This window comes from Salvelinus sp. IW2-2015, linkage group LG16 (genome assembly GCF_002910315.2).
Source record: "Salvelinus sp. IW2-2015 linkage group LG16, ASM291031v2, whole genome shotgun sequence".
NCBI classification, from domain to species: domain Eukaryota; kingdom Metazoa; phylum Chordata; class Actinopteri; order Salmoniformes; family Salmonidae; genus Salvelinus; species Salvelinus sp. IW2-2015.
The window spans coordinates 7842365-7861947 of record NC_036856.1 but is presented as its reverse complement, the minus strand read 5'-3'; the positions used below and the strand labels follow the sequence as shown (position 1 = coordinate 7861947).

The 19583-nt window shown below is 40.5% G+C and overlaps 1 protein-coding gene and 1 long non-coding RNA gene across 7 annotated transcripts in view; one reads left to right on the top strand and one right to left on the bottom strand.

The window, feature by feature from the left end:
* Window positions 1-3611: 3611 nt before the first annotated feature.
* LOC111975425 (ELAV-like protein 1-B) lies at window positions 3612-16653 on the bottom strand. 6 transcript variants are annotated; one of them, XM_024003701.3, is made up of 8 exons: window positions 16468-16653; window positions 12624-12683; window positions 8546-8623; window positions 8164-8362; window positions 6485-6588; window positions 5644-5797; window positions 5240-5465; window positions 3612-5006 (listed from the first exon to the last, which is right to left on the bottom strand). In XM_024003701.3, the coding sequence occupies exons 2-8, from the start codon at window positions 12657-12659 to the stop codon at window positions 4679-4681; spliced, it is 1125 nt and encodes a 374-aa protein (XP_023859469.1). In that variant the 5' UTR covers window positions 12660-12683; window positions 16468-16653; the 3' UTR covers window positions 3612-4678. The 6 variants fall into 6 exon arrangements, with proteins under 6 accessions (XP_023859469.1, XP_023859467.1, XP_023859471.1 ...); XM_024003699.2 differs by having other exon boundaries at window positions 16191-16470; XM_024003703.2 differs by having other exon boundaries at window positions 8188-8362; window positions 16191-16470.
* Window positions 16654-17559: 906 nt separating this feature from the next.
* The window catches only part of LOC111976121 (uncharacterized), a 3370-nt gene continuing 1346 nt past the window's right edge, over window positions 17560-19583 (top strand). The window contains exons 1-3 of the long non-coding RNA XR_002878886.2: window positions 17560-18905; window positions 18995-19207; window positions 19320-19497. This is a non-coding gene — a long non-coding RNA (uncharacterized lncRNA). The remainder of the gene's footprint in view (window positions 18906-18994; window positions 19208-19319; window positions 19498-19583) is intronic.

The following is a 19583-nucleotide window of genomic DNA, read 5'->3' as shown; positions in this document are numbered from 1 at the left end:
ACTGAAGACCTGAAATGGTCCCTCCGCATCGACACTGTGGTGAAGATGCAAAAACGCCTCTTCAACCTCAGGAGGCTGAAGGAAGTCTCACAAACTTCTACAGATGCACCTTCGTCAACAGAGAGTGGTGCGGTCAGCCCAATGCATCACCAGGGGCGCATCTCCAGGACATCTACAGCACTAGGTGTCACAGGTAGGCGAAGAAGACCATCAAGGACGTCAGCCAACCGAGCCACGGCCATTTCACCCCTGCTACCATCTAGCAGACTAAGACAGTACAGGTGCATCAAAGCCGGGAAAGACGAACTGAAAAACAGCTTCTATCTCCAGGCCATGAGACTGTTGAAATCATTTCCAGCCAGCCTCTGCCCGGTATCCTGCCCTGCATCTTAGACACTGTCACTAGCCGGCTATCAAACATCACTCTACTCTTAGAAACTGCTGCCCTATGTATATAGAGGCATTGACCACTGGTCACTTTAACAATTTGTTCTGAAATCGTTTCTGTAGTTAGACAGATAAGATAAGCATTCCTGCAACATTATTTTGTTGAAATTGAATTTGATCTCCGAAATTAAGCTAATCGATTACTCACTTTATATGTATTTACTGTATTCTCGACATAGCTCATCCTATATAACTACTGCTGTACATACCTTTTCCTACTAAAATATTGTCCATACTGTCTATACAACCATATTTATATATTCCGGACTCTGACATTGCTCGTCCTGATGGGGGGGGGGGGGGGTATTTGTGCATTCGTTTGTACTGTTAGACACTTACTGCACTGCTGCAGCTAGAATTATTTGCATTTTACTACACCGACTTTAACATCTTCTACTCTTGTGTATGCGACAAATACACTTCAATTTGATTTGTCCTCTCAAATGCCCAGGGCCCACTTTGGTCCCGACCCATTCATAGTTGAAGAAACCCTGCCTCTCCAGTCCAACCACATAAAGAGATGAGAGCTTGTCCTTTAAGGGAGAGTAACGTTTCTCTAAAACAACAAAACAGCGGCAGAAAAAGGAAACAGGATTAGCGGCAACATCTGATATCTTGCAAAATAAACAAGAGCGCCATGCTTCATTGTGGAGGGAAAGTGGCAATTTGGAGCATGGACAGGCATAACAACAACTGTCCCATTCCTGTTTAGAAAGAAGAAACCATAAATGCATTGTCACGAGAGATTGAGTATGATAGAAAACCACTGGTGTGACAAGTGTGTTCAGTAGGGGCCTTCTATGTTATATTTTTTATAAAATGTCATACAGTTTCTAATTTGTGTATTTAAACAACGGGTCAAAATTGACAAAAAAAACACTTCAATTTATGATCATCAAATCCAATGTATATTTCAGACTACTTGCATACACAGAGTAGTAGGCCACTGCTAGATGCCCCTGGCTGCCTGTTGGCTCTGTGTAAGGTGATAAGAGACGAAGAAGAGAGGGGTGGGAATAACTGACCTGGTTTGAGTGGAAAGAATGTCCTCTGAGTGAAAACAACTTCCAGGGAGCTCAGCTTACTATCCAGCTAGGTAGGTCAAAACTAGGAGTCTGCATGCAGTGGCATACCACAGTTTTGCTGGGTCTGAGCAAGCCCCCCCCCCAAACAACAACTTTTTTGGGGGGGGGGGGGGGGGACAGCTAACTTCCTACAATTCTACACATTTTGCCATGGTGCAGAGAAAAGTGCAGTTTTATAACGAATCTCATGCCATCACACACATTTTGCCATGAGGCTGAGAGAAAATGCTGCTGTTTTAAAGCTAATTTCTTGCAATTTTACACATATTGCCAAGGGGCAGAAAAAAATTCTGCATTTCCATATATGGTACACAGCAAAAATAAGGCTGGCAGGAGGAGAAACAAAACCCAGAAATATGGTGCATACTGCCATCTAGTGGACTACAAATATTGAAAACTCCAAGTGTAAATAGTCTAAAATAGACTCAAACAGTGCATTAAAATAGTCTAAAATAGACTTTTCTTTAAATTGGATCAGTATAATCACCAAATTTTGGTCTGGTCAGGGTTAAAAAGAGCAGGAGAGGTGCATGCCACTGCCTGGTAGCTAAATTAGGTCACACTGGATGACAAATTTTCAGGTCATGTGTACAGCCGTTTATAGGCGGGAGGGAGGAAGGCAATTTAACGGCAGCCCTCAATTCAAGCCCTCTGTTCCTCCAACAACACACACTGAGATGTTGAATACACAAGCCATTTGTAAGTCTAGCAGGCTGGCACTTTGTGACCTACTACGCAAAAGGCATCCTGTGCTATAATCACATACAAGCCTTACTGTAGATAAAGCTGTAAAATGGACTTTGATGCTCCCAGCCTCTATCTGGGTCAAATTGACAAAATCTCCTGGAATCTATTTTTATGCCCATTTTCTTTTAAAACAGACTTGTAATAAGGAATTTAACAATTCCACGCCAGGCAGTTTATTACAGTTGGCAAACAATGTCGAGATGTAGAAAATAAACATTTGCACTTTATCATCTTAAATGTAGACTAATTTGGCAGAGGCACTATGCAGCCAATTTTGTTGGATCTGATGGGAATTTGGTCAATAGAATAAGTAAAAATATGGATTATCAATGTTTTAATAGACGTGTGTGAGCCCTTGATATAGGATTGCTTAGTGTCAAAGGTTTTTCCACAACTCAACCGTCTTGGGTTTTCGGCAGGTTCTGGTTCTCACTGTAATTACACCACCTTATGGCCAAACAGCACTGTGTGAACTAATCTTGGGTATTGAGCTTTTCAGATCTACTATAGAAATGAAAGCTAGCTAGACCCTTTGATGTATCAAAATTCATCAGGGTACAGTATGGATTTTTAATCAGCTACATCATATTACTTATTACTCATTGGAGCATTCAACACAGGAGTGTTTTGTTTTGTGGCCATCGATACCGGATAAGGTTTCCATAAAAAAAAAAAAAAAAAAAAAACTGCCCAACCCTTATCAGAAGATGCCACCAAAAATAGCTGTGTTTGCTGTGTCATTTAGAGGTTTTGTCCATCTGGTCAGTGCAGTACATCTCAGATCCTTCCAGAAGCTGAACACCCACACAAAGCCTGGGCTGTCTTAGTCTGTCGCAGCCAGTCAAGCCCATGAGGGTTGGTTTCAGGGTAAAATGCAGGCAACTAGAACCAGAATAAAACAAATAGCTTTAACTTCTCACATGGAGAAGTGTTTTATTATTTGAGAATGGGGATGTTATCAGCTGTTACCAAAAAGGTTTCATTCCTCGGCGAAAGACCAAAACATACATTTTTTCTGGACAGAGTCAAATAAAGAAAAAAAATATATATATAAAAAAAATAAAAAAGGGGGATTTTTTTGTTGTTGCTGACTGTGTACACACAAATCGCAGAAGTGGCCATAACGCACATCTAACTGGGAAACTGTGAACTCCCCTTCCAGGACCCCATCATTTGGCCTCGTGAGGAAATAATAGCATACAAGAAACCCCATAAACAACCTCCTGCGGTACCTTGATTAGGTTCAAATTAACTGAACCAAGCAGGGTATGCCCAGACAGGTCTTTCCAATTCAAATTAAGAGGTAAATTATGGACACATACTGAAGCCAAGTTGGAATGGTATTTAGTCATGTTTATGTAACTTTCAAATTCAATGAACCAAATTAAAAGCAAAGTGTAACTTTAAAAAAAAACAGGAACAAACAAATATTTCCACTACAAAAATGTTACTGGAAAGACTAAAAAAAGATCACGGGAAACAAGTTGACAATGAAAGGCAGTTTCAATAAAATAAAAACATAGGACTAAGTACAGCTTGCATACTCAATTATATCAGAAAGAAACAAAGCACTGTATCAAAATTACAGTTGACAGAAGAGTATCTTCTAATCAACTGAATCATTTAAACCTTTGAGGTTTCTTTTACATTTCAGATATTAAAAGATGTCACAGGGCATGATGGGGGAAAAAAAGAAATATATACACACTTTTTTTTTCTCCCAGTCGTCCCTCTTTGGTCGCTCATTAAATAGCAATCTTTTCTCAAACCTTTTCGATTTAAAAAAAAATATCAAAATAAAAATAAAATGCACTGCCATCACATGCCCACTTCCACATCGAGAAGGGCATGCTTGATCTAATACTCTGATGTGTCGATTTAGCAAAGGACGTTTGTTAAAAATGACAGAATATAAGTGTAGAAAGACTTAGCGTAGAAAGGCCTAGCACGTGTAGAAAGGCCTAGCACGGATCAGAACTACTGATCATGATAAAATGGCTACGTAAAATATGGAGAAATTACAAGCAGGTAGGAATCAAACCATTAGACATGGCAGGATTTTGTATTGTCACCATCAACCATGTATGTGGCACACAGACACACAAAAGCCACAAGAATTGGACAACAACCTTTCTGCAAACTTCAGAACCCCTCCCCGTGCCCAGCAACAAAAAAAACAATGGCGTAGGTTATTTTTATGTCACAGCAAGAAGACACTACTTTTCTACTAGCTAAGAAAGATTTAAGTGATAGTTAGCCTAGAAATTATATTACAAGAACCAAGGAGATATCCCCTTGCAAGAACAAATGTGTAGCCTTTCCAATCTCATTTAGTTCCCCCCCCCCACTCCTCTATTATTGTAAGTATGGAAAACAAGTACCCCTTCACCCTTTTTGGTTTACTTGTGACCCCCCTTGCTGGTTTTGAAGGAAACCTGCAGTATCTTGTCTCCAAGCCGGTAACCGTTGAGGCTGGCGATGGCCATGGCCGCCTCCTCGTAGTTGGTCATGGTGACGAAGCCGAAGCCTTTGCACTTATTGGTGTTGAAGTCGCGGATGACCTTGACGTTGGTGACGGCTCCGAAGGGCCCGAACATCTGCCACAGGATGCCCTCGTCAGCGTCCTGGCCCAGGTTGTAAATGAAGATACACCAGCCGGCCGTGGAGTTCCCTTCAGCGCTGACCGTAGACATGCTGCTCATGTGGTCTACACTCATCGGAGAGAACCTGCCAGGGGAACAGAACAACGGTTCTTCAAATACTACTCCATAGATGCCGGTTTAAAATAACCCACAAACAAGGTGCAGGCCTGATGACAAAGGAAATACAGAATATAAATCACGAACAATTCAGGGGTCTAGGTTGTCTGGGGTTCTAGTCTCAACTCCCCGAGATCACAAAAATACCCTTGCTAACAACCGGGCACTGATATGCATTGTGTAGCGCAGTCGGCCACTCACCTGAATCTCTGGGCCTGGTGGTGTACTGGGCCCCCAAAGCGCCGACCCTGGTTGTGGTTGAGTTGGTTGATGACCTGGGAGTTCTTGGCCTGGTTGGGGTTGGCAGCAAACTTCACTGTGATGGGCTCTGAGGCCCCAGGGGGTTTCTGCCCATTCAGGTCTTTAATGGCATCCTCCGCCTCAGCCCGTTTGTCAAAGCGGATAAAGGCCACACCCCTGGACAGGCCTGAGAAGCAAGGGGAGGAAATGGAGAAGCCATTAATGGAATAGGCTACAGATGCCCAAAAATTGTTTTGCCCTAATAGTTAGGATTTGGAGAGTGGAAAGTCCACTTGAGTGGCATCACTTGTGCTCATTTAATTGAGTCAGCCTGAATGAGAAATATTTGTGCAGTGCCTGCCTACCTGAGGCCTGATCGACCAAGACACGTGAGTTGATGATCTGGCCATAGCGTGTGAACATATCCTCCACGTCTTTCTGGGTCATGGTCTTGGGCAGCCCACTAATGTAAAGATTGGCATCCTTAATACCGTCAGAGCTCGGCCTGGCGAAGGACACCTGATGAGACGACAGGTCAGTTTCCATTGTGCAATTTAAAGGAAAAATATGTATTAAAAAAAAGAATGCTTTGGAATTAATTTGACAATTACAAACATGTTTTTTTTTTATCAGATTCAAAATCAAAAACTCCCAAAATGTCTCGTAAACTTTAAAAGCAAAACAAAAGAACAAAATAAATATTAAAATCCACGAAATTCTGTCAGTGGTGAGCAGCTACTAAATTAAGTAAATATAATTTCTAAAAATAGGTCCATTTTGAAAAGTTAAAAGCTATAAAAGGAAAATTAAAATAAATGTAATTGTGAAATGCAGGGCTTTGAGTCGGCACAACGTCACACTCAAGCAAAACTAACTCTGCAATAACCAGTAGTGTTAAATTAAAAACTAAAGTAGTCTGAACAAAATGAATAAGCTTCATTATAAATATGTGCCGAAAATAAAACCATGTCAGGTTACCCACACAGGCAAACTGCTTCAAATCAAACTTTCCAAAACCGATAAATTATAGAACAAAAACATTTAAATATGACATGATTGTTTAAGTAGACATGTTACCCAAATACCTTTATATGCTTTTGCAAATAGACACTTTGCAGGAGGGCTCCCCCTCAACTGCCCAGGGACTACTTGAGAAACATATCACATCCATCAGTTGAAACATGAAAACACCTGATTGCACGTTACCTTGATAGTTTTAGACTGTAGTCTCAGCCCATTGAGGGTATTGATAGCCCTTTCTGCATCACTAGCGTTAACATAGTTAACAAATCCGTACCCTAAACTGTGGCCTGGAGAAAAAAAAGGGGGGAAAAACAACAAAATAAAATAACAAAAGTTTGTCCATATTTACAGATTGGATACCAGTCTCCCACAGGAGATATCAGCACAATGCATGCATTTTGGCAAAAACATTTGCAAAGGAAAACATTTTCTGCGAAATATGGCCCAAGAAAAAAAGACCCACATTGAAATAGTGTAAATGAAAAAACATTTTTCAAATAGAAGGGAGAACAGCCTTATATAATAACAATAGATTCAAACGTTAGTATTCTATCAAAATTATTTAGGGGTCACGTTAATGCAGGATTCTGAAAAAGGTCAAACAGAAAAAATATCTTGCTGCATTTAGTAAACGCAGATCAAAAATGGTAAATTCTGCTCGGCTTCAGTCAGGGAACGCGCAAAATCATTACAAATGTAAAAGGACTAATTTGGTGCGTCAGTTGCACTTCGCTCAGATTCAAAAGGCACTCGCACATCTGAGACATCTTTGTTGCAGGTGCATAGTAAATTGAATAAGAAAAATGAAGAAACCCGCAGACTGCTCTTGCTAGTATCACTGCTCTTTATTAAGCTTTATGTAACGGCCTCAAGGCCTTCGTCAGAGCTTTTGGGGCCTTGAGGCCGATACGCAAAGCTTAATTTCTCACCTCCACTCAGATAAAGTATCTTTGCTCATCATTGGATCACCAGACTCACTGATGTGTAGCGTACTTTTCTCCAGTACTTTCCTCCGGTGTAGTTTTTCTTCAGTAGTAGGTTCAAATGCAAGACTAACTTCAAGTAAAACACTTGACTTACAATATATAATGCAGGTGAAATGTTTTTTTAAATTATTTATTTTAATTTTAAAATGGTCTACGCTGTGAAAATGCAGATTTACAAAAAGCTAATGCGACCCTTGATATCGAACACTTAATTTCAAAAAAACTTGAACGCCCTCTTTCCAATAAATATTCACACGTTACAATTTTCAATTTGAAACTAAATAGAAACCCATTATAACTAGTCACCAAAGAAAAGGTATTTAATGCTTGGTTTTACAATATGGAGTTATCACCAAATCTAATAACATAGAGCAGCCATAATGCCCAATGAAACAAGAAAACAACAGCAAAGACCATAAACAAAACTCCCCAAAGACCACCATTAAAAGAGATAGACAAGTAACGAAAGTTTAAAGAACAGATGTAACAAGGTGTAAATATAGCACAGAAAAACAGGAGTTGAAAAAAAAAAAAAAATACTATCCCTGATCCCAACACCAAATCAGGTAGTCTGCAATTTAAAAAAAACTTAGTATCAAAATACATTTAGTAAAATAATTTTAGGAAACACAGGAGTGGCATACAAAGTAAAATACAATTACAGTAACCAACAAATAATGCATTGAATATACAGACTAGTAATCAAGAAAGAAAATATTGGTAAAGTCAAACAAAAATATTTGATGTCACATTCAACATCAGACTTTTGTAGTGGACTACATGTGCACAGACACAGAAGGCCAGGGCCATGTACCACCTTCTGGAGAGTGATTAAAGTAAATGAACTGAGGTCAAAAGAAAAGGGTTTGGACTCACTCTGGTTTTTGTGATAGGGATTACCTGCCACTTTATCGCGGATGAGTTTGGCAGACTCCACCTCGCCGATGCTGCTGAAGAGACTCCGCAACTCGTCCTGGCTCATGTTTTGGGGCAGGTAATTGACGATAAGGTTGGTTTTGGCATCTTTAGGCTCATCTGCCATGTGTTCGTCGTAATCGTTATCATAAACTACTTGCTATAATTTCACGAGAATGGGATGAGAATAAGTGAGCCATTCTGAAGACAACTTCATCAAGGGTGATACACAGTAAACTAGTTCCGATCATAGAGAATTGTGCCCATGTTCCAAAAGAATAAGACATGCAAAACAGAATGCTTTCTCAAAATACAGCCAAAGTTGAATCATCTGGGGACTTACCTTTATGTTAATTGAACCCTTACTTCCATGCCGTTGTGACTCTCTGTTGTCACCCTGACAACTCTGTACCTCACACACCTGCAAGAGAAACACTGGTTAATTTACAATCCTTTGACGCAGACAACTGAGCACTTGACACCATTCCACTCCTTTTCCTAGTTCATTTCACAACAGTCATAATACAATGCAGGCCAAAACTTCTGCGCAACAGCACAATGCATCCCAGTGGGCATACAACATGATAAAGACGTATTTTACTGGTTGAAATCTGGTCGGGACGTCTTATAACCAGATCACAACCAGATTAGTGTTTTTCAAGAAATCTTAATTTAGTTGATATTTGGTTCAAATCTGACCAGTTATCCACACTGAACAAACATATTAAAACCAACAATTTAAAAGATTTTACTGCGTTAGAGTTCATAAGGAAATCAGTCAAATAAATAAATTAGGCCCTAATCTATGGATTTCACATGACTGCCTCATGCAGCATGACATATTTTACATGGTTGATCAGGCTGTTGATTGTGGCTTGTGGAATGTTGTCCCACTACCCTTCAATGGCTGTATGAGGTTGCTGGAACACGCTGTTGTACACGTCGATCCAAAGCATCCCAAACATGCTCAATGGGTAAATGTCTGGTGAGTATGCAGGTCATGGGGGGGGGGGACAGTGTCAGCTTCCGGGAATTATGTGCAGATCCTTGCGACATGGGGCTGTGGCATTATGCAAACGGCGGCGGATGAATGGCAAGAAAATGGGCCTCAGGATCTCGTCACGCTATCTGTGCATTCAAATTGCTGTCGATAAAACGCAATCGTGTTCGTTTTCAGTAGCTTATGCCTGCCCATACCATAACCCCACCATCGAGCAAACCGCTCACCCACACGATTCCATACATGTTGTCTGCAATCTGCCCGGTACAGTTGAAACCATCCATAAAGAGCATACTGTTCCAGCTTGCCAGTGGCCATCGAAGGTGAGCATTAACCACTGAAATCAGTTACCACTGCAAACTGCAGTCAGGTCAAGATCCTGGTGAGGACGACGAGCACGCAGATGAGCTTCCCGGAGACGTTTTCTGACAGTTTGTGCAGAAATTCTTTGGTTGTGCAAACGCCCAGTTTCATCAGCTATTCGGGTGGCTGGTCCGAGACAATTTTGTTCAGTATATATGAGCAAGATGCTCTTTTGTGAAGACATTTATTTTTCATTTAACCTTTATTTAAAGTGTGTTAGATTCTGGGTTAAACTTGGAACATTGTTATACTAGAGACATGATACATGTGGTATCATTCCCAGAGACTATGTATATTATTACAGGAGATAGCTCGTAGGAGAGGGAGGACAGCTAACCGTGCACAATATAGGGACTATTATGAAGTTAAATTGAACATTACATAAACCCCGATCATGGTGAGAGTAGAAGAGATAGTGGTGGCATTTCAGACAGCATGGTAAACTTTTAAGAAACCTGTGGCGCAGAGTTTTGTTAGGTTGGATATTCTTCCAACTCATTAATCTTCCCCAATTTCTAACAGCCGGCGAACACTTGACAGATTACATATAGTAGTTATTCTCACGGCAGTCGCTGTAGGGACAGTAATTGAAGGAGGCTATAATCATGGGCCATGTTAGTAGTAGCAGGGGTTACTTTAGTAGCATTGTAGGGTTATCAGTTTATGAGGACTCATGTCACATGGCTGGGTAGCTGGTAAGTGGGAGGCCGATGGGAAACGGGGGCTGTTATTCAAATGTCACAAACTAGTGATCTTGCCATAAGGGGGGAGGCGATGTTGTCAGGAAATGACCCATGCGTCGCAGTGTGTATATCCTCAGGTGAAAGCAGCATGAGGAGCAGGAGATAACCACGGGCAGGGGCTGAATTCCGGAGAGTGAGTGTACATCAAGATACACCAGGCGGGGTGTTGGGACAGTGTTGGTCTGGTCCACACACAGTACTCCTTACAGCACCTGCAGCGGTAAAGATAGTCATGTCTCTCCTCGGTGGGTGCACAGTACTCACGGGAAGTGAGGTCCAGCTGCATAATGGGTGAGCTTGAAGACACCATGACAGAGGAAGCGGAGCGAGAGAGACTAGATTCCACTGTAGACATGCAGATGGGTTGGGTCTGGGAGCTACTTTAACATCATAGTTGGGTTAGCTGCTTTTTTGGTTAATGCATCATATGAAAGGATAGATGTTGGGGGTAATTGTACTCTCAACAACATTTTGAAGGCATTGATGTGAAAGCATATACAGTGCTGAGTTACCTCAAGAGGATGTAGCGTAGATTAGGGATACGCACTTGCCTATCAGGTGACGTGCCTATCAGGTGGCAATGGAGGAGATGGGGAACAAAGGGAAAAAAACATGGCTTGCAAACACCTCTCGGAACCTGGGGCCGTAAAGGCGAAGACTGGGTGAAAGCATGAGGAGGCTTTTTAGGGCTTTCATTTTTGTGGAATCCAGCAGAAAAGTATTCTGGAGGCATAGAGTCAGGTGAAGAGAGAGTTGGAATTGTCATGTCTCAGACTTTGGGTTTCATGCATATATAATTACGCATAGCTTACCACATTGTTAATAGTGTTATGTTTTGTGTTTCTCGTTGCTTTGCGAGTTTTGTGCCATCACTCTTAGGAACCAGAGGGAGAAAGTGGAGAAACTAAAAGCAGCTCCAGCTGAAGCGGAGGAAGCCAACAACTTCAGCTGGAAAGGCATTCTGTTGTGTGATGAAGAGTGTGCATATAGACCAGCGGTCATAAGCATAACTGGGAATGTTAATCATGTTTTATTATTATTATTATTATTATTGTTTGTCCATTTAAGTAATTTCCAAGTGTATGTAATGTTGAACAGTACGGAGTTAAATGTTCCAAACGGGGGACTGTTAGATTCTGGGTTAAACTTGGAACATTGTTATACTAGAGACATGATACATCAGAAGTAATACTATAGTATCTGAGGAGTGATAGAGACTGGTTTTTACATCAGAAGTTAATGGTTATCTGTAGGAGCCAGATGGATTTGGAATGTGCTGGGTAGAGGGGAGGCAGTCACAGGATTGCTATAGGTGATACGGGTGGAGAGCTTTGGATTAGGCATCAAGGGGGTTGAGGTCAGGCCAATTTAAGGGAGAAAGAAGGGTTAACACACCATCACTTCGTCTTCCTGTCAAACCATACAAGATGTAAGGGTTGGAGAGAAGGAGTGCATCTTAAATTGGACTGATATATATATATATCACATACATACGATTACTGGCCCAACGCTGTAACCACTAGGCTACCTGCCGCCCCTCTAAGCTATAACTGCCAAACTTTTAGCCAGCTGAGTCCACAAAGTTTCTTCAGGAATGTCCGTTTCAAATCTCAGAGTGATAAAGTTGTAATGTGCCAATTCTCTTCACTGCAGATCTGACCCATCACACCACTCTTCAAGAGGGCCACCACGCTCCAGTTCACCTTCTGTGCTCAGAGGTCCTTGATGAGYATCTACCCCATCACGCCACTCTTAATCATTAATAAAATAAAACAATGGGAGCTTATATACTCTGTCCCAGTATTTCTATGCGTGTAATGCCTGTGGGTGAATTATTAAACAATTACTGTATGCAGATGTGCAATTGTTAAACATTTTTAGATTTGTTTTTGCCATTGCGTGATCTATTTTAAATGTAAGAATATATGTTTCAGATTCCAACTTTAATTGGTGACTAGGAAAATAAATAGAAATATAATGAACAACGTTTTCAATATCCAACTTTATCCTCCAAAATACTTTTTACWGTAGGTAATAAGCTGTAGTCAGGTGGTCATTACCAGTTTATGAAGAGGTCTTAACTATGACCAGTAGGCTACATAGTGARCAGAATTATGACCATTTGGTCAGAATAAATGTCACAATTATGACCAACTGGTTGTTTGGTTGGCCAGAAAAATGCATCATATTCTGGTCAGTAAAAAGACTTGAAAAAAATATGTCCCTTTTCAACCAGAATAAGACYTCTTTTCAACCTGGTTTTGCCCACTGGGATAGTTGGGTAACTTTCAAAAACATTTGACAGAGCCACTCACTTTGAGGTATCTGATGTGTCCCCTTCTGACTGCCATGAAGATGATTCACAAATGCAGATGCTGAAATAAAAAGTAACAGTTTGCTACAAATGAACATAAACAAGTCAGGCGGAGGGGGTCCTAGCTGAACCAGTATCTTGGCAAAGGAGAGGATGAATATGACGAGATCTACTTTCTGCCCCGAAAGCGACCATTCAAGCACCGATGTATAAATGTCTCATTGTTCTATCTATTGAAATATCTGTGAAGAATCCACTTGGCGTTTCCACTCACTACCAAATATGGTAGAGAGGAAGCCGACTAGTCGGTAGCGGGAGAAGATGGAATTTTGGCCGACATTCACCAAATTCTCTCATCGATGAAACATTTACAGTTGAAGTCAGAAGTTTACATACACCTTAGCKAAATACATTTAAACTCKGTTTTTCACAATTCCTGACATTTAATCCTAGCAAAAATTCCGTCTTAGGTCAGRTAGGATCACCACTTTATTTTAACAATGTGAAATGTCAGAAGTATAGTAGAATGATTTACTTTAGCATTTATTTATTTCATCACATTCCCATGGGTCAGAAGTTTAAATACACTCAATTAGTATTTGGTAGCATGCTTTTATTGTTTAACTTGGGTCAAACGTTTCTGGTAGCCTTCCCAAGCTTCCCACAATAAGTTGGGTGAATTTTGCACACCCTCCTGACAGAGCTGGTGTAACGGAGTCAGGTTTGTAGGCCTCCTTGTTCGCACACGCTTTTTCAGTTCTCCCACAAATTTTCTATGGGATTGAGGTCAGGGCTTTGTGATGGCACTCCATACCTTGACTTTGTTGTCCTTAAGCCATTTTGCCACAACTTTGGAAGTATGCTTGGGGTCATTGTCCATTGAGAATCAATTTGGACCAAGTTTAATTAACTTCCTGACTGATGTCTGAGATGTTGCTTCAATATATTTCCGTTATTTTCTTCCTCATGATGCCATCTATTTTGTGAAGTGCACCAGTCCCTCCTGCAGCAAAGCACCCCCTGAGCGGTATGATGGATGCATGGTCCCATGGTGTTTATACTTGCGTACTATTGTTTGTACAGATGAACGTGGTACCTTCCGACGTTTGGAAATTGCGCCTAAAGATGAACCAGACTTGTGGAGGCCTTAATTTTTTTTTCTTCTTCTGAGGTCTTGGCTGATTTCTTTTGATTTTCCCATTATGTCAAGCAAAGAGGCACTGAGTTTGAAGGTAGGCCTTGAAATGCATCCACAGGTACACCTTCAATTGACTCAAATTATGAAAATTAGCATATCTGAAGCTTCTAAAGCCATGATATCATTTTCTGGAATTTTCCAAGCTGTTTAGAGGCACAGTCAACTTAGTGTATGTAAACTTCAGACCCACTGGAATTGTGATACAGTGAATAAGTGAAGTAATCTGTCTAAACAATTGTTGGAAAAAATACTTGTCGTGCACAAAGTACTTGTACTAACCGACTTGCCAAAACTATAGTTTGTTAACAAGAAATTTGTGGAGTGGTTGAAAAACGAGTTTTAATGACTCKAACCTAAGTGTATGTAAAAAGCCGACTTCAACTGTATCTTAATACAGTTTTATGTTCCCAAAACTATAATCTGTTATTTACAGTGGACTAAGTTTATTAAAATTGCGTTGTTTAGGACGGCAAAGGCGAAATGAGTTATTGCAAATGCACACTTCAGAGTAGGCATTCCTTAACATAAATATGCAATGCATGACTGTGCCAGAGTGCAGAAAAACTGATGYATCTACAAATGTGCAACACCAGCTGAATATGACCAGTGTCAGTAAAAAAATATATATTAAATTGTTGCCAGCAGCAGTTAGTCACCAACGATCTGGATAACCTGAAAACAGCCTAACCAGCTCTACTAGAGCAAGTAAAATGGTATGAGTTAAGTGTTCTCTCATTTTATGTCTGGAAATAGCTAGCAAGCTAGCCAATGTAAGCTTGGATACTTGACTGCCATTGTGAGGTAGGACGATCAGATCAACACTGCTCCTCAGCCAGAGCCTCCAGTGTGCACTCTGACCGCTCCGTGAGTTTAACGCTCTGAATTTATGAACAATCTGGCAAACTCTGAATAGAGTGTTGCCAGATTGTCCATTCGTAAATTCAGAGCGTTTCACTCTCGGAGCGTTCAGAGCGCACACTGGAGGCTCTGGCTGAAGAGTATGGTTGATTCGAGCATTCTGACCTCACAACGGCAGTCAAGTACCCAAGCTAATGTTGGCTAGCTTGCTAGCTACTTCCAGACACAAATGAGAGAACACTTCACTGACCATTTTACTCACCCTATTAGAGCTGGTTAAACTGTGGACGTTTACTGACACCGACATATTCAACYGMTGTTGKGCGTTTGTTAATTCGTCAGTTATTCTGCGCTCTGGCACACTCAGATGAGTGCTCTACAATCGGAGTAGATARCCAGAGTGACTTTATGAACACACCCCAGATTGGATTTACAACGAAAAAAACGGGCTCATTTGTTCCKATTAGAAACGACAGGCTGTGGTCTATCTTGGTTAAATTACAAAAATCTGTGATTCAAGCTACCCTTCACCAGCTCTACAAGCCTTATGTCAAAATATTTCCGTTACTCACCAAATATGCCTGCAACTATTGTAATTTACTGCCGTTACTCCCGGTATGTACTTCCCCAAAAAATCTGTTGTGCATTTTTATTTAGATTTTTTTGTATGTATTGTTTTTGACTGGAAGAGGTAAAAAAAAAAAAACATTTTTATGTAGACTTTTTTTTGAAGTACATACCGGGCGTAACGGCAGTAAATGACGATCGTTGCAGGCAGGGCAGGCATATTTGGGAGCCAATGAGCTCGATCAAAGARGGGTTTATTGCTATATTTGGCGCGATATATGCTCAAATTGCATGTGGTAACGTCGTTAATTTTACTAACTAGCTAACGTTAGCCAGTACTGGCAGCACACTTCGTGGGCATGACAGCTTTGGACCACGCGACGACGAAATGGACTCGCCAGCCAGATAACGTTAAGACGTAACGTTAACGTTAGCTGACTATCTTTGGCAATACGCAGTAGCTAACTAACACCAATGATGGTCGATAAATAAATTGTTCACTCAGGCAGTTTACCATTGAAAAGTGTGTCWACGTAATGACCAGGGGTGGCTCTCACAGACACCAACCATGCGGGAACTGCCTAGTCTACTTAAGTCATTGACTTCAAAAAAATATTCGTTTCCCTATTATTCACCTCTGGCTAACACTATTAACCAACTATCAATGCAAGTTTGGCATATGTTTATAACCTATGTGTCTTGCATTGGTAAACACCGCAGACAATACGAGACGGTAGGAAGTAAATAGATAGTTTGCTATTTAGGTAACGTTAGTAAATAAAGACATAGTAGCATTCGCTAGCCACTACTAGGCCGGTTTGTCTGGACCGCATTGCACATACATAGTTAGTGAACGTTACCTACTTAACTTACTAGCTAGTTACATTGTGCACGYATGAGAAAGATAGCTAGGTCACTAAATACATTGTCATTGGATTAACGTACCTGCTTTACCGCTACTCCTGTGATTAATAATAGGCCGAAAAACTGACCTGTACGCGGAAACCAATTATGAAACAAATCGGCGGCGACCAAGCTAGCCAGCTATTTTTTTTCTCTTCCGTCCAACAAAAATTAAACACCGGTGGCGCTAACACGCGCAGTCGTGTGGTTGCAACCCAGTCTCTCATTAACTATGTACAAATAAGCACAATGTTTTTTATGTACTAATTAATAGAACACACTCATGACGCATCTCGCTCACAACTATAACACCAAATACCTCTGATGCCACGCCCCTTCTGKATTCCTTTAAACTTGATGCGAGTTTGTGCTATTAGTACAAATAAACATAACTYCTTATTTGGATGTAGCTAGCTATTTTACTGTTAGAAAGCAAGGTTCGTCATCGGACAAGAATTGAGCAGTAATATAGCATTTTCTGTATTTCGACCCGTATAACTCTAAACTCTTATTTTATTTCAACCAGTTACGCGTATTGGTTCACCTTGTAGACAAGTGATATTTATTCACTCTGGCCCAACCGTATCTTGTATGCTAACGTTAYCTTTCTGGTTCAAAGTGAACATTGGGGCTTTTTAGCTAGCTACTCGCTGTTATTAATTATGTAAAAAGACAATCAATAATATCAATTGTTTAAGCACATGGAAATATTGTTTTTGTGAATTATTTCGTTATTTCGAATTTATTTCATGACTTAAAAGTGGTGGGTTATGAGTGACGGACTGTGAAACTCAATCTCCCATGATTCCGTAGTACCGGAACTGACCGTTTCATCATTTGTACCGGAACTGATAGTGTTGTGTTCGTTCTTATTACACCTCAGTGGTTGTGTTGAATACTTCACCCAACTTAAAATAAGAAATTACTCTGCATATAATACATACCATATAATAAACAGAATTAACTATTTTAATTAGATCTTTGATGGTGTACTGTAGCTAGTTTATTTATGGCCTGMATGTGTCCCATATAACTGATTCCATAGTTACACTGGTGTCTGCACATTTAAAACTGTAAACTAAGTCTCTTTTTGCTGRCTGTATATCAATTGTGCAAATGTGAATATACAAATATAGTTCATAAATAATAATACCAGGATTGCTCACACCTAAAATTTGAGTGAATTAAAGCAGATCAATAACAAAAACATTTTGGTGTTAACTGTGGAGGCTTTGCSTTTTGCTTTTGCACAATATAATGCAATCCCACAATAAGAAAATGCACCTATCCCCACAATAATGAAACCTTTTCCTTGTTGACTTATTGAACCAATAAGGGTTAAAACAAACATGTAAAATGTGGTTGGGAAACCCTGCCCTAAAGGAACCCCAAGGGAGATGCCAAGAGCGAGATCTCCCTTGGGGTATTTCTTAACAGACTTATCAAGGCTAGGATCGTTACACTAGTCCCTCYGTTCAGAAAACACAACCTGTGCTTCTCTATAARAAATTCTTCAAGCTTTAACAGGACATGCTTTTGACCCTCATGCACTATCCTACTCTGCGCATCAGATTAGCAAATGGTAGGAGGGGCTATTGACATGAGGTAGGCGTAAAGCCAGGTCGCTTGACCTTGAGGAAATCACACTACACACAACAACCCCAAAAGAGTAAGGGCCGCATCAAGGCTAACGTCGTTCAACTTGTCAGGCAGCAGTTAGGACATTTCTAACTACTAAATGCTGTTGCAAAATAAAAAAATTTTTTTTGCTGGCTCACTGGCTTTTATTTCAATGTGGTATTTAATACAAAGTAGTGATAWAAAACGTTCAAATGCTCAGACCGATTGACTGTAACCTAAGCCTCTGTCTTGCAGGCATGAACTCTTAGGTATGTATTAAAAATAGATTAAAAATATTATATTACTCCCAAAATAAGAGGAACCACAGCTAATGTACATTAAAACCACATTGTGATGCACTTGTAATTGAATGACATATGTATCTAATATAATGACCTACAGTTCATATCATAATTTGATGACATATATCTGTCATAGTGGATTCCTATCTCTTCACCCATAAAACACCGTTATACTAATGCCTTTAAGTTACATTATATAAATAACACAATTTTTATTTAATAGTTTTCAGTATCAGTACCCATCCTCCTGCAGTACCCATGCTCTTGCACCTATCCCCACAAGATACAGGTACAGTATGCTAGAATGCCAAACATATGCCATGCCAAACTTTTTAAAAGTTCATACAGCCAAGCTATTCTTTTCATCAATTCTGTCATTACATTTTGGGCAGAGAGGCAGACCCTGTGTGCACAAACGTGAGGGGAAAAGAGAGAGACAATGGTCGACAGCATGCTCTCTGCTGAAGGTACTTTATTGGGCCAGTGTCAGTTTGAAGGGTTTTATTGCCCCTTGTCCCCAACCAACATTAATTCATCAGGATGATGAGGGGTCCCTTACCTTCCAGGAGCAAGGTGTGTGTTTATTTTTTAAGTGTTTCAAATGAAATCTGATAGCACCTTCGATACCCACTTTTTAGTCATGCTGCACAATTTTCAAATCATCAGTATCTACAGTCCAAATATAATTAACAATTTATTTGTGATTCTTTTGTGTTACATTTTGGTTTCTAGTTTGTCTTTTGCCCATAGCTATGCCACAGCAGTGTGTTTTCCCCCGCTTCCCAGCGCCCTGACAGTGACGAGTTGCAAGCAGTCATCCTGACTGGAATAAATGGTAGTATGTGGTTTTTAAGGACTTTACTTCTATTCACATGTTTTTAAAGAATGTAATTAATTACTTCCTAATAATTACTCCTGACTCAGGGCGCTACAAACTGTCCCTTCCTGATATGAACTGCTCCGGGTGTCTGAGACATTGGAGAGTGGGGCTGGACGAACTTGTAAAGAGTGGCTACTTGCCAGCCACCGTGACTCACCAGACCATCTTCACAGTGGACCTCTTCAAGTCCTTTGAAGGTGTTGGTCCCACATGCCTTTGTGGGAATGCTTGACGGAAGAACAAAGCACTTTGGCAGGGTAAGTGTGTGTATATACTAATCAAATTATACTTTTAATTAATTTGTGGTTAATATTTGTTCCTAATATAAAAATTGGCCCTTATACCTCTGTATGTTGTGCATGCGATTAGAGTGGAAAGATATGTGGCGGCACATTCCAGAAGGCATTCCTCGAGTGGACGTAGGGCGTTTGGAAATAACCAAGCTTTGTGGAAGCGACCTCCTCCATTGTCCTGCCTGCTCACAGGAGATGGATGCTATATCAGTGGATGGGAATTGTAAGCAATACCGCTTCCAGAACACCTCAGGGTTTGTACTACCTACTTATGTGTTGATGTTTTGTTCAGGGTATAATTATGCCTTCTTAAAGTGCATGCTGGTCGTCTTTTTGGTAT